Genomic DNA, 14,551 nt, shown 5'->3' with positions numbered 1-14,551 from the left:
ATGCACACCAGGGGCGGGCAGGGCCAGGCCCAGCGACTGGAGCCGGGCCTCCGCCGCGAGAGGCCGGCGAATGCTGTCTTCCTGAACCGGCAATCGGCAAGGGGCGGTGGGAGGGAGTGGTGGCCTGGGCCGTGGCCATGTCTGCGTCCGCAGGGGGCCGTGGTCCTGCGAACCTGAGCCATCAGTCTGGGCCCGGCCGGATACCCATGCCCTCCCAGGGGTCCGGCAGAGGGCAGTGACCAGCAATCTCTGTGTTCTCTCCCTACCCCCTTCCCCGAGAAACAGGTGAGTCCGACTGCCAACCCACGTGGCCTGGGGGCGCCGAGAGACTGGAGAGCTGTCATCTTTGGAGGGAGGGGCTTGAAGACGGGGCCCCTACCGTCTACGTTGCTATTTGCGGTAGGAGGACTGGGTCTCTCTAGGGTCCCTTAGCCGGTTCCCAGCTGGGGAATACAAAAGCGAGGCCTGGAGCTCTTCTTTTGGCTGGAAGGGCAAAGTCCTATAGCGGGCAGTGCCCAAGGAGTACCCGCCCACACTTAACGCACACAGATTCGGCCGGGCAGAGTACTCTCAAAGATTGGCAGAGGTTGACTGTGGGGTGAGCAGGCAGCTCCTGAAGGTGTCTTGCGGCTTGGGACTTTGCTCTCAAAGGTGCCCTGGCTCAGATAACCAAGCTGCCTCTTGTACCTGGTGAGCCACCCCTTTCTGGACTCGAGTTTGCTGCAGGAGGGTGAGCAGCCTTTGTCAGAGAGGGGAGTGGCCACTACCAGTGGCAAGTACCAGGCTATACTCTCACCACAGAGTAGCCATCCTGCTGAAGCAGCTACAGCAGAACCTGACCTGGACCCTGTCTGCCACACATCCAAGCACCCTGGCACCATCGTCCCAGACAGCCCACTTCCCAAACATCAAGGCAGATTAGGGCACTATCTAAGCAGGAAGAGGGAGCAAGAGTGCTAGGGAGCCAATAGGGAGGGGTTCTTGCCAGGCCCTCCCACTCTCCAGACCAGGCACCTAGAAGAGGGAGGCATACCGGAAGGGCTCATTGAGCTAACTTGTTTGGTGACATTGCTCAAAGGCACAGCAGAGCACTTCTGGGGAAAATAGCAAGCCCTGGGGGCTTCTGGAGAGGCCGCCAGAGAAGGGGCCCCACGGGAGACTCTGGGACTGGTTCCAAGAGACCTCTCTTGTTTAACTGCTTCAGCCACCCAGGAGCTTCTGCCACACAGGTTATGGATCCAATAGGGTTTGGGGTGGGGTTTGCTGTGAGTCATTCACCCTCTGTGCCTAGCTTTTTCCCGTGTTAAGTGTCCAGAGAACTGTTTGTTTCTTCAGGCCTTTTGCCTGGATCCCCAAATTGGCCTTGGAGATCTTGAGGTACTGCATGATCTCAAGTGGTCGGGGAACTGTTCAGAATGAGGTGCACACTAGCCCCAGCCAGCTGACCCTGCCCTGACCCCATGCAGGTACCATGTTGAGTAGTACTCAGTTATGCTGGTATTCAGCTCAGTTACCTGAAGTCCAGTGGGGTCAGTGGGAAGTGGGGCCTCAGTACATTGGATAAGTGCTGTGGCCCTTGTTTGAGTCTTTGAGTCAGAGGCACAAGGCTACAGAGCAGGAGCATGTGGCAGAAAGGAGTTCAACTTGGGAGAGATTTCTGGGAGCAGCAGAGAACTAGTGGTCTGTCCCGCCACTTCAGGATGGAGAACCAGTGAGCCTGGAGGAACTCCCAGCCCTAGGCCCAAAGGCCAGCATCACAGATGGGTAATTTCAGGTCAGAGCCCACCTAGCTTCATGAGGTCAGAAGCACATTTCCCCAGGCCTGTTCACTGAAGGCCTGGCTCAGGATGAGCAATCTCTAAGGACTAATTTATATTCCAGAGACCACTGGACCTGTATATAAGTGCGGGTGCACACGGTCTGAATGTTAACTAAACATAATCATGATATGCTAAAGACAGCTGAGTGTGTACATACCTACTCTGTCTCAGAGTAACCAAACTACATGCTTTATCTCATTTAATCCTCACACAACCCAGTGAATCAATGCTATCATCATCCTCATTTCATAGGTAAGAAAGCTGAGACTTATAAAATCAAGTCAGGTTAATCCTGGTCCCTCTGACTCCAGAGCCATTTTTTTCCCCGAACACTGAGGACAAGTCTTCCCCACAGGCTGGAGTCTCCTGAGGCTACGTGGGAGCTGGGTGTTTTTTGAGGATCTTTCACCTTCTCCCTTCCAAAGTTATTTACCTGACAAGTGTTAATTAAAATCCTCCTGCCTATGGAGCTGACATTTTGCTACAGCTCACAGGGTGACCTTTGATGTAGAAAAATAAAATAGGGCTAGGGAGATAAGAATCCAGGATATTCTGGGAAAGCCTCTCTGATAAGGTACCTCTTGAGCACCAACTCGAAGGAAATGACAGAGTGACTCATGTAGATATTTGCCCAAATAGTGGAATAGGTGAGGTGGGGGGCAGGAGAAAAGCAGAGTGGTATGGTCCATGCAGAAAGTTCAGCAAGAGTGAAGTTCTGAAGTGAAAGAATACTCAGGAATTACGTTTACACTATACTGGTTGTTGCTGTTTAGTCACAAAATTGTGTTGGACTCTTTGTGACCCCCATGGACTATAGCCCACCAGGCTCCTCTGTCCATGGGATTTTTTAGGCAAGAACACTAGAGTGGGTTTCCATTTCTTTCTCCAGGCGATCTTCCCAACCTAGGGATAGAACCTGCATCTTCTGCATTGGCAGGCAGATTCTTTACTGCTGAGCCACCAGGGAAGCTACATTATACTTAAGGAAAGCCATGAAGTCAGTGAAGCTGGGTTGAAGCAGAGCGAGTAGGGGCAAGAATAGGAGATGAGGTTGAAGAAGTAATTGGGGGTCGTGGTGCGGGGAAGCACATGTGGACAGTGGTTCTTGTATACCACTGTGAAGAAGCTGGCTTTCTCACTGGGTCAGGTATGACTGTTAAAGAGTTGTGAGCAAAGAAATTACATGGCCTGATTTCTGTTTCAAACCAATCACTTTATGTACTGTGAGAAGGACAGACTCTCCAAGGACAAGGACAGAAGTGGGGAGACTATTTAGAAGCCCGTGGCAACCATCTGCCAGAGAGATCGTGTTGGCCTGAACCACTGTGGTAGTGGTGGAGGTGATGAGACATGGTCAGATTCTGATTGCGGGTGGTTCCCCCTGAACATCAGTAATGTTTCATGAAAGTTGGACATTCTGTCCAGAATCAATAACTTTGTATCTGTTGCCCACTTTTTTTTTTGTCTTTTAACTTTTTTTTTTAATTGAAATACAGTCTATTGGTGATGGATAGGTAAGAAGGGAACACTGATGATCTGAGGGGGAGGCGACAGCTGCTGAAGCCATATGCTTGGGTAGGTGAGATGGGCTGGAGTGGAGGCGTTAGCCCTCAGTGGAGCCAGGATAGTGCATTTCAGCAAGAAGAAGGAAGGCAGAGTCTGGCAGGTAAGGTGTGGTGGTAGGCAGCTTGGAAGTTCTCTTTGTGACTTCAGTTTCCTCAGTGAACTAGAAGGAAGGTTCTCACTGATAGAGCTGAGAGTGAGCATGGGAGAAGATGATGGAAGCTTAAGAAGAGAGATGATGTGAAGATATCAACTAGGGGAGTGGGCAAGTGAGTACACATAGAAAGGCGGGACATGTGCACTTAAAGCAATGCTTCTGGACCCTCTCCTTAGAAAAAAGCACATCCCAATCTAGGTCTCCATCTACAGAGCCAGGTCCAAAAGCCCTCGCTCCCCCTCTGCCTGCATCTGGACAGACTCATCTGTCTGCAGTCATTTTCTTTACACAGCAATGCAGACCCCACCCTGGCGTTTAAGTTAGCTTGTGGAATAATGGTCTACAGGGTTCCTGGTATGGGCTGTGTCTTCTTGCTCAAGACCTGGACATGCTCTAGTTGCCTTCCCATCCACTGCCCCGGGCTCGGTGGTGTTGCAGTGGCTGTTTTGGCCTGTTTTGGCTTGCTTCCGTTGGTCTCAGTTTCAAAGGAGACCTTTCTGGACGCCTCCCCAGGCTTCTCTTGAGGCCACACAGCTTCTTAATTACTCTGGCCTTTTGTCAAACAAGGTGGCCCATACCTTGGTCTTCTGGGCTCTGACCCTCACTGGGAACCATCACTCTTGATTGTCCTGGTGGACAGGCTTGGGTGGGCCTAGAAAATCCCCAAAGGTAGATGTTCTCCCAGATAAACTTCCTTTGAAGGTTACTCAAAGCACACTGTGTAGGGTGATGCTGTTGGCCAGTGGTCCCCCCTCTTAGGCCATGGTGCTCTAGGAGCGTGTGGGAATGGCCATCAGGACAGTCTCTGGCCCCTGCCTCCCTGTCTGTTTGTTCTGCACATTGAGCTTCTATAAAAGATTAGTTTGAAGAAAGGATCCCATGGCTTACCACAAAGATGACAAGAAGAAGAGCTTGAAAATCAGTTATTTGGGTCAAGAGGGTGGTCAGAGAGAGAGGTCTGAGACACAGATAAGCTGGGGCTACACCAATGCTAGTGATGGTGATGCTGCCTCCCTAAAATCACTCTCTTCATGAACGTTTTTGAGCACCTACTTCATGCCAGGCTCAGGATGGGGTCATTTGCCCAAGGTGACAGAGCTAGTAAAGGGACAAGTCTCACAGTGCTCACACTGACACCAGCCCTGCCCAAGCCCTGGGCCTGCCTGCAGTGCCTGCCTCGTGAGTCCCTGGCTAATGCCCTTCTAGCCCAGACAGTCAAATCTGTCTCCCCTAAAGGGTCAGTGCCTCAGATGGAACCTGTCTCCTGTCGATGGTATGTTGCCTGCCAAATGAAGACCCTTCAGCCTGTCATTCAGGACCATAGAGGCTGAGACTCAGTCCACCCAACTTTGTTATCCCTGACATCCACTCTTGGCCACATCCCCCTGACCCTGAGGCTGCAGGAGGACTAAGAGATCAGGCTGCATCTGTCCTCGGTGTCCATCAAATGGGCACTGAGAACCCACATGTCCGCAGTTTGTTTTGACTAGAAGGGGGAGCCCTGGTGCCAGATTCAATAGATGCAAAATGCAAGTGGAAAAACAAGGCTCAGGCCTGAAGACAAGCCAGCTTGCTCTGACTCACTTCTTTCTTAGCACTTAAATATCAAAAGGAACTGATCGGTCAACTCGAGTTTTGAATGGAGAAGTATTCTTGGTAGGATGTACAAGGGAAAATATCAGGATACAGAATGGTTTCAGCTCCAGCGCTTCTTTCCTGTCTCAACCTTGAGTGAGGTGCTTACACTCTCTCAGCTGCAGTTCCTTCACCTGTAAAGCTAGCCTGACAAGAGTGCCTTCTCAGAGGGGAGTGATAGGATTGGATAAAAATCCACATAAGCTTAGCATGCTACTGTGGCATTTAGGAGGGGTTAGCTGTTATTATCCCACTCCAGTACTCTTGCCTGGAAAATCCCATGGGCGGCGGAGCCTGGTAGGCTGCAGTCCATGGGGTCGCTAAGAGTCGGACACGGCTGAGCGACTTCACTTTCACTTTTCACTTTTATGCATTGGAGAAGGAAATGGCAACCCACTCCAGTACTCTTGCCTGGAGAATCCCAGGGACGGGGGAGCCTGGTTGGCTTCTATCTATGGGATCGCACAGTGTTGGACACGACTGAAGCGACTTAGCAGCAGGAGCAGCAACTGCTGCTATTATCAGTTTGTAGATAAATAGATAACATTTTACCCACTCCAGTGTTCTTGCCTGGAGAATCCCAGGGACAGGGGAGCCTGGTGGGCTGCCGTCTCTGGGGTGGCACAGAGTCAGACATGACTGAAGCGACTTAGCAGCAGCAGCAGCAGCAGATAACATTTTATATACATTGTTTTAAAAAAGACTAGAGGGAATTCCCTAGCTGTCCAATGGTTAGGACTCCTTGCTTCCAATGCAGGGGACATGGGTTCGATTCCTGGCCCGGGAACTAGATCTCACATGCCACAGGGCATGGACAAATAAATAAATATTTTTTTAATAAAAAAATTTAAAACCCTAGAAAGAAATATACTAAAATGTGAACAGTGAGAGATCCTGAATGGTGGGGCAGTGGTGACATTCCTTTCTAATTTTTTTTCTATTTTCTAAGTTTTCTACAGTGAATAGATACCATGTGTTCTTCCTTTCATAATCATCAAAAGAAGAGCACACTTTTTTTGAAGGGCATATTCAGAACCCATTCCCCTAGAGGTCTGAATTAATTGGGTCCTGGTGAGGGGTACTTTTCTGTACTTAAGCACAGTTAATTGTGCCAGTGAGCCCTGCCACTAGCACCTTCCCCTCAATGGTGCCTTTGTTTGCTCCACAGGAGACCCCAAGGGATGGCCGCTGACATGCAGAGGAAGAGAAGCAGCGAATGCCCCGATGGCACGTTGGCTCCTTCCGATGGGCAGAGTGTGGAGAGAGCAGAGAGCCCCACACCAGGACTGGCCCAGGGGATGGAGCCAGGTACGGGCAGGGTCCTCAGGCACCCCCAGCCAGCTCACAACCAGAGCAGCCTCCTGGGCAGTCTCAGTTCCCAGCTACTCTTTTGCTCCCGCTCATTCATGCGTGTGTTCACTCCCTCACTGGCTATTTGTCATGAGCTGGGGATACTGGAGGGATCCAGGCTCAGTCTGCCTCCAGCCTTCCTCTCCATGTTGTGCCATTCGCCCTGTGATGTCTGACTGCCCATGTGGGCTTTCCTCCTCTTTCCTGGGACTACAGCTCCCTCTCTGGCTCCCTCTCCCTCCCTCAGCTCTCACCTTAAATGTCATCTCCTCACAAGAGAGGCCTGCTCTGACCATACTCTGTATAGAACACTAGTTTTATAGGGTTGTATTTGTGTGTGTAGGTATTGCCCATCTCTCTCATTCACAAGATCGGGAGCTCTTTGAGCACAGAGCTGTGGGTACTCGTGTTGTACCCTGATGCCTGGTACAGTGCTGAACTCATAATAGAGACTCAAAACATAACTCTTAAACTCTTCTGTACCAAAAAAAAACCCTCAGTAAAGGAAGATCAACCTGGTCTCTGCCTTGGAGGAGCTGCAGGCTAGTGAGAGCATTCCACTGGAGGGGGTCCAGAGCCATGGGTCCTTGAATGGGCTTGGGGAGATATCTCCCAAGGAGAGAGATTCATTGAGCACAGCAGGTATTCCATGCACAGGGTGAGGTACTGGGCACACAGCGATGAACATCCAGGTTCCTCCCCTTGAGGGGGAGCTCCACTGCAGTTGTGGAGAAGGGCAATAGCTGATAGGTGCCCCATGAGAAGTCAAGGAGGGGGTATATGATAGAGTGCTTGGGGCTAGGGTCAGGTGACAGGGCCAACTAACATCTTTGCTGAGAGCTGAAGTGGGACGGGAGAGCTGGCCTGGGAAGAGGTGGGAGAGCCTTCCTGGCAGAGGGAACAGGAGATGCAAAGGCCCTGAGGTAGGTGAGGGTATTCAAAGAGCAGAGGGCGAGGGACTGTGAGATGAGAGTGAGAGGGACAGGCAGAAACCAGCCACTAAATTCCCAGTGTGAGGAGACCAATGAGCTGTAAGTCACATGACTTGTAGTAGACTATAGCCGGAGGGAGCAGTGGCTTGCCTCATCACAACTGCCTCAGGCAGTCAAGCTAGAGCACTGTATGGGGCGCCGTGCTGGTGAATCGCTCTGCCGACAGGTACCACTCTAAGCTCCAGTGCTTTTGGCTGGCAGGTGCTGGACAGGAGGGCGCCATGTTCGTTCACGCCCGTTCCTATGAGGACCTGACTGAATCAGAGGATGGGGCGGCTTCTGGGGAGAGCCCCAAGGAGGGTGCCGGGGGTCCCCCACCTCTGGCTACAGACATGCGTCAGATCAGCCAGGACTTCAGTGAGTTGAGCACCCAGCTGACAGGTGTCGCCCGAGACCTGCAGGAGGAGATGCTTCCAGGAAGCTCTGAGGACTGGCCAGAGTCCCCAGGGGCAGCCAGGCGACCAGCCACAGAGCCCCCAAGGGATGGCGCTGGCGAAGGGGATGAGGAAGAGGCTGCCGAGGCCTGGCGCCGGCACCAGAAGCATGTCTTTGTGCTGAGTGAGGCAGGGAAGCCTGTGTACTCCCGCTACGGGTCCGAGGAGGCACTTTCCAGCACCATGGGTGTGATGGTGGCCCTGGTGTCCTTCCTAGAGGCTGACAAGAATGCCATCCGTTCCATCCATGCAGGTGAGCCCCCTGGAGGGGGTGCTGGGAGGTCTCCCTGGCGACACAGTTCATTCACAGCAGGTTTTGGACCCCCAGGGACTAGAGGGCTGGGATATACTGTGTGACCAAGTCCCTCCACCTCAGAGAGCCCCAGGTCCTCATCTGGGAACACAGGGAAAACACTGGCTGCCTCATAGAGCTGTTGTGAGGTTCAAAGGTGGCTTGCACATAGACTTTGCCCTTAGAGTAAGAAGCCTGGGGAGGTGACCAAAAAATCGCAGGTCTTGAGTCCACCCAGCTCTTGCCACTTAACTTAGCCCAAGAATGTGTGGGTTTTGTTTGTTTATTTGAGGGTTTTCTTTTAATTTTTTTTAAATTTTTCTTTCCATTTTTTACGGCTTTTTTTTTCTATTTTTTTTTTTATTAAAAAATAGTTTCTTTTTTGGCATACTGTAGGGCATATGGGATCTTAGTTCCCCAACCAGGGATGGAACCCAAGTCCCCTTCAGTGGAAGGGCAGAGTCTTAACCACTGGACCACCAGGGAAGTCCCAAGAATGTGTAAACACACTGTCCTGAAGTGCTTCCCCAGTCTATGAAGCCGACCCCCTGGTAGCTCAGTCAGTAACGAATCTGCCTGCAGTGCAGGAGACCTGGGTTGGATCCCTGAGTCAGGAAGATCCCCTGGAGAAGGAAATGGCAACCCACTCCAGTATTCTTGCGTGAAAAATGCTATGGACAGAGGAGCCTGGCGGGCTACAGTCCGTGGGGTCGCAAGACTTGGACACGACTGAAGCGACTCAGCGAGCGAGCGCGCGCGCGCACACACACACACGCACACACACACGTGCGCGAAAGTGACAGGCTCCAGCCGAGAAAGCGGGGCTCTGAGGGTGCTGGGCCAGGCCAGTCCGGGAGGGCTTTCCCGGGAGAGGGGCTGAAGCTGATGCCGCCCCCATCCATCCACCCCACCAGATGGCTACAAGGTAGTGTTCGTGCGCCGGAGCCCGCTGGTGCTGGTGGCGGTGGCCCGCACGCGGCAGTCGGCGCAGGAACTGGCTCAGGAGTTGCTCTACATCTACTACCAGATCCTAAGCCTGCTTACGGGCGCGCAGCTGAGCCACATCTTCCAGCAGAAGCAGAACTATGACTTGCGGCGCCTGCTCTCAGGCTCCGAGCGCATCACGGACAACCTGCTGCAGCTCATGGCGCGAGACCCCAGTTTCCTGATGGGGGCGGCGCGCTGCCTGCCCCTGGCGGCGGCGGTGCGTGATGTGGTGAGTACCAGCCTGCAGCAGGCACGCGCCCGCAGCCTGGTATTCTCCATCTTGCTGGCGCGCAACCAGCTCGTGGCCCTCGTGCGCCGCAAGGACCAATTCCTGCATCCCATCGACCTGCACCTGCTCTTCAACCTCATAAGTTCCTCCTCGTCCTTCCGCGAGGGCGAGGCCTGGACGCCAGTGTGCCTGCCCAAATTCAACGCGGCCGGCTTCTTCCACGCACACATCTCTTACCTGGAGCCTGACACGGATCTCTGCCTGCTGCTTGTCTCCACCGACCGCGAGGACTTCTTTGCGGTCTCTGATTGCCGCCGCCGCTTTCAGGAGCGCCTGCGGAAGCGCGGAGCGCACGTGGCGCTCCGGGAGGCACTGCGTACGCCCTGCTACAGTGTTGCCCAGGTGGGCGTCCCCGACTTGCGCCACTTCCTGTATAAGTCAAAGAGCTCAGGACTCTTCACCAGGTGAGGGCGGGCCTTGGGGACGTGCTGGAGGGAGACAGGGGCGTGGGGAGAGGGGGCCGGTTGGGCCTGAGCGCTTATGCAGTCCTGAAGCTGACCACTCCTCTGGGAATGAGCCGACTTGCTGTGTCTGTCTGACTCTGACCCTAGGGAACCCTACCCCTTATCACCCTACTCCCCATCAGCCTAGACCTCTCTACTTCATTCATTTACCAGAAGGCATTGAAATACCCAATTCACCCAGGGAAGGAAGCTTGCACCGAGGTCTCCTGAGTTGCTGGCCCTGGAGCTACTCTGCCTTAGGGGTCAGTTTGGTCCAGCCGGCAGGCAGGACTCCTCCACCTCCTCCAACAGAAAGGCTGGGGCCCGATGAGGCCTCTTCTATCCTCCTGTTACCCCCTTTTTGGTCTGGAGCGTTCCCAACTCAGTTCTCCTCCTGTCCTGTCACTCTCTCTAGGACACCTAAACTCAGATTGGCTTCTCCACAGGGAGGTTCCCCAAAGCTGCCATGAACTCGGGGGCAAGGGGAGAAGAGGGCTGCAGTCTGGATGGTCTCCCAGGGCTCCACCCCACCCCACCCCACCCCCACCCCTGTCCTGGGCAGTCTTCAGCAGGGAGGAGACAGTGGCTTGGTTGTGGGTGGGATGGTATCCGGAGGGTAGGCCACATGGTGGAGTCTCCCTGGCTAGGAATAGGCAATTCTAGATTTCCAGAGAAGCCAGTGGGAGTCATTTCTTTGCGAACCCACTCCCCCATCTCCAGCCCTGAGATTGAGGCCCCTTACGACAGTGAAGAGGAGCAGGAGCGGCTGCTGGGCCTCTACCAGTACCTGCATAGCCGCGCCCACAATGCCTCCCGCCCCCTGAAGACGATCTACTACACCGGCCCCAACGAGAACCTCCTGGCCTGGGTAAGGTGGCCGTGGGGTGGGCTGGGCTGCCTCGGGGTCCTGGGCAAGGTCCTTAGACAACCTGGATGATCACCCTGTGCCCCCGCCTCCAGGTGACGGGCGCCTTTGAGCTCTACATGTGCTACAGCCCACTGGGGACCAAGGCGTCGGCCGTCAGTGCCATCCATAAACTGATGCGCTGGATCCGCAAAGAGGAAGACCGCCTCTTCATCCTCACGCCCCTCACATACTGATGAGAATGTGTGTGGGCGCAGCCCTCCTAGGCATACCGGGCTGTGGAAGCCGTGGGAGCCTCCAGGTGGCACTGGCCTCTTTGCTCCTCCTTCCCCCGCTGCAGCAGGCAGCAACTGTGGGGTGGTGTGTGCATTAAAGTGCTTTGGGGAAGACACTGAGGGCCCTTGTCACTGGTTCCTTCATTCACCTTCTCTCACTCACATACAAACCCTGGCTCCTCCTCCCTAAGCCCTGCCCGTGCTTCCCCATGTATGGCACATGCACATTTTTAAATAGAATTCTCTTATGATTTTATTTGATTTTATTATTTAAAAAAAATTTTATTGGAATATAGTTGCTTTAGCACATGCACATTTGAGCCTCTCTTTCCCCTCCTTTGCACAGCATCACATGCGCTCAGAGTCTGCCCCTGGGCTGGGCTGTTTTCACTCAGCTGGAGTCCTGCCACATGTAAAGAGTTCTCTGGGACCCCAATGGCCTTCCCCCCGCAACCCCCTGTGAAGCCTCACCCCCACCCCAGTCTGAGCCCCTGGTGTGTCCCCTGTCACTCCTTCGTGGGATCCCCAGTTGTGTGCACCCAAAGACTACCCAACCACCTGGGAGCCCTGGCTGACGCTCTGCTTAAGGGGCTGCTGTTGTTCAGCAGGGGCTGTGCTGAGTGAGACAGGTACAGCCAAGAGGGGAGGGTCTGAGCCCTGGCATGGCTGGGAGCCCTTGGTGAGGTGACCTAGTGCTAAGCACAAGCAAAGTCAGAGTCCAGCCTCGCTCCAGCTGTAGGCCTCTGGGAAAACTGTCCCAGCTTAGGCTTCCTCATGAAGGCTGTCCACCTCAGCTCCCCTACCTCCAGCCAGCACATTCCTCAAGAGTAAGCTGGAGAACCTGAAAGAAGACCCAGCTGACCTCTGGGGTAGGAGTGGATCCTGCCCTAAGCAGAACAGCCAATGCCCTCTTCAGTCACCTGGCAGTGTCTGGCACGGCCCAGCCTACATGGGTCACATGAACATCCCAGGAGGCTCAGAAGTGAAGGCCCAGCCCCATTCACTCAACGTGAGAACTTTTCTGGACAGAGCCCAAGGCACAGTGCAGAAAGCCTCTACCTTCCTGCTGGAGGCTCTGTCAGTTATGCCATAGCTTAACCATCTCATTGGCCAGGGGAGCAGAAGACCTCAGAAATACTTGTAGGAGAATAATGTCCACAGAATATGGTCTTCAGACTATGGAGTGAATCACCCTCATGTGAGTCTGAGTGCCGGACCAAGACACTCTGCCGCTAAAACCAACCCATGCTAGAGAATGTGTCTGTGTGGGTGGCATGGCCAAGGGTGCACTGGAATGATTCACTTACTGTCCCAGGAAAAGGCAGCATAGCCCTTCCCCTTGGCCCCACCCCTTGGCCTCACCCCAGCTCATACTAGAATGGATTAGGCAGCAGGCTACCTGCCCAGACCCTGAAGCACCTATGGAGCAGCCAGAGGCTTAGTGGCTGCCACTCACACTGCGCATGCCCTGCATCTCTTTTTTGCCTGTTTCCTGTTTTTATTACTTCCCTGAATTTTGGCCAGGGCACCAAACCCGTCTCTGGGGCCAAGTTGATGCCAGGCACCTGTCTCTGACAGCTACTGGTGTTCTTTTGGGTCAGTGGTCAGCCCCCCAGTGTCCCTGCTGGCTGCCCTAATCTCTGTAGGGCTCCCAGCTTCTTGCAGTTCAGTACCTATTCTGGGTGGGGGTGGGAAGGGAGAGTCACAATTAGATAAGTGTGTATACCTAGGACAGTAGGCACCTAGGAGTGTGGAGTTTACCTGTTTGGGTAGCAAGGAAGGGACAACAGGCAAATAGGAAAGGTGTTCCTAGTGGAAGAACATGCAAGGGATGAACCTGGTATGAAACCTGATATGGTAAAGAAACTGGTATGACAGGTTCATTGGGTTACAGTGAAGCTGGAGGAGTCTTTAAGGCCCAGGGTTCTCAAACTCCAGGGAAAATTCAGGCAATGGGGAGTCACTGAGTACTTTTAAGCTGCAAAGTGATCTGGATATTTTGTGGTTAGAGAGATCCCCCTGCGGCCACCAGGATGATCTTTGGGTTGGAGAAAGAGGCTGGTACCAGTTCTCTGTGGTAGCATTCACAGGGAAGTGAGAGCCCAGAGGGCAAAGTGGCTAGCACTCTTTTCAAGGGCAGTGGGGTAGGTACTTAAGCTGAACCTTGGCCGGGTCTTGTGAATTCACCTTGAGAAAAGCACTTGTTCTCAGCACTGCAAGGCCCCATTAGCTGACTTTCCCGACACGGCTTGCCTGCTCCCCTCCCGCAGACCAGGCAGATGAGGAGGGAGGAAAGGGCACTCTATCCAAAACCAGGGCGGCTGTCCAAAGTCTAAGCTACCTGCAAGAAGATGTCAGCCTGGAGGCAGTCAACAGCTTGGCCACATGATGGCAGCAGAGAACCAACTGTTGACTACTGCAGACTCAACTCCCCGCTTCCAAACAGGTGACCAGGGAAGGCCCTTGAAATTTATTCCCAATCCCTAGAAGTCTCTCCCAATATCGTGAGCCAGGATGGAGGTCCCAAGAACCCATGCCTCAGTGCCAGGCAGGGAACGTTTTATTTCAGTTTTGTCCCACTTGACTACCTTTTAGACATGTTGACTGTGGAATATAGGAATGGTGCCATAATTTCTGAAGGTGTCTATTCATTTCCGGGCAATTCAGTTTAGAGAAGGGAGTGCCTTTTATGTTGCCTCAGGAGCAGTATCCTTCCAGCACTGGGTGTGGCCACCCTATGCTCTTCCCCACCTCCCCCTAGTTGCTCCAGGAGCTCCAGCCTGGAGGGGTAGGGGAGTCCCGAATTAGGAATCAGTGAAGGGGGGTGTCAGTTATTCAGTGTGAACTGTCCTGGGGTAGGTGTAGCACAGGGTGTATGGCACCCACAAAATGGACTTGGCACCACCCAGATCAGGTAGGCTTCCTGGAGGAGATGCCACGTACGTTGCAAGAGAAGGAAGGGGAAAAGGTGTTCCTGAAGGAGGAACTAGGAGTATAGGCTGGAGATGAGTGCAGGAGGTTCTCGTAGGGCCAGGCTGAATCTTGTTGGGCTATCTCCTCTCCTCACCCGCACTCCTTACCCTACAAATCTCTGGGACTCACAGTTCACAGATCACTCAGAACTCAACCTAGGGTCACTCTGTGAAGTTTTCCCTCTCTCCATGGCCCAGGCCCACCTGGCTGAGGGGGATATCAGGCTAAAGATATCCCCCAGGGCACTCCAGTGAGCAGATGCTCCAAAGAGCAGATGCTGAGAGATAGCAAGAGCAGACCTGGGTTGACTCCCCTACTCCCACCCTGCACAAATCACAGCCTGGAGAGAGAACTCTGGGCAACTACCTCATTTCGGAGACTGAAAGCCTGAAGCCCAGCAAGGCTAACAGAACAGGTTAGAGGGGCCCTGAAAGCCAAAGCCCATGTCTCCTGCACATCAGGGAGGTGCTGGAACA

General features: G+C 53.5%; 1 protein-coding gene across 1 annotated transcript; it reads left to right on the top strand.

The window, feature by feature from the left end:
- On the top strand, window positions 1–11,222 carry MON1A (MON1 homolog A, secretory trafficking associated). Its single transcript, XM_040247028.1, is given in 7 exon segments — window positions 1–117; window positions 119–285; window positions 6,344–6,483; window positions 7,719–8,204; window positions 9,158–9,923; window positions 10,683–10,830; window positions 10,923–11,222. Coding segments are annotated over 7 exon segments (1,965 nt in total). The 3' UTR covers window positions 11,064–11,222.
- The last annotated feature ends 3,329 nt before the right edge of the window (window positions 11,223–14,551 follow it).

Source organism: Oryx dammah, unplaced genomic scaffold (genome assembly GCF_014754425.2).
Source record: "Oryx dammah isolate SB20612 unplaced genomic scaffold, SCBI_Odam_1.1 HiC_scaffold_9, whole genome shotgun sequence".
Taxonomy (NCBI): Eukaryota; Metazoa; Chordata; class Mammalia; order Artiodactyla; family Bovidae; genus Oryx; species Oryx dammah.
Note: the sequence above shows the minus strand (reverse complement) of the source record. Positions and strands in the feature narration are given on the sequence as shown.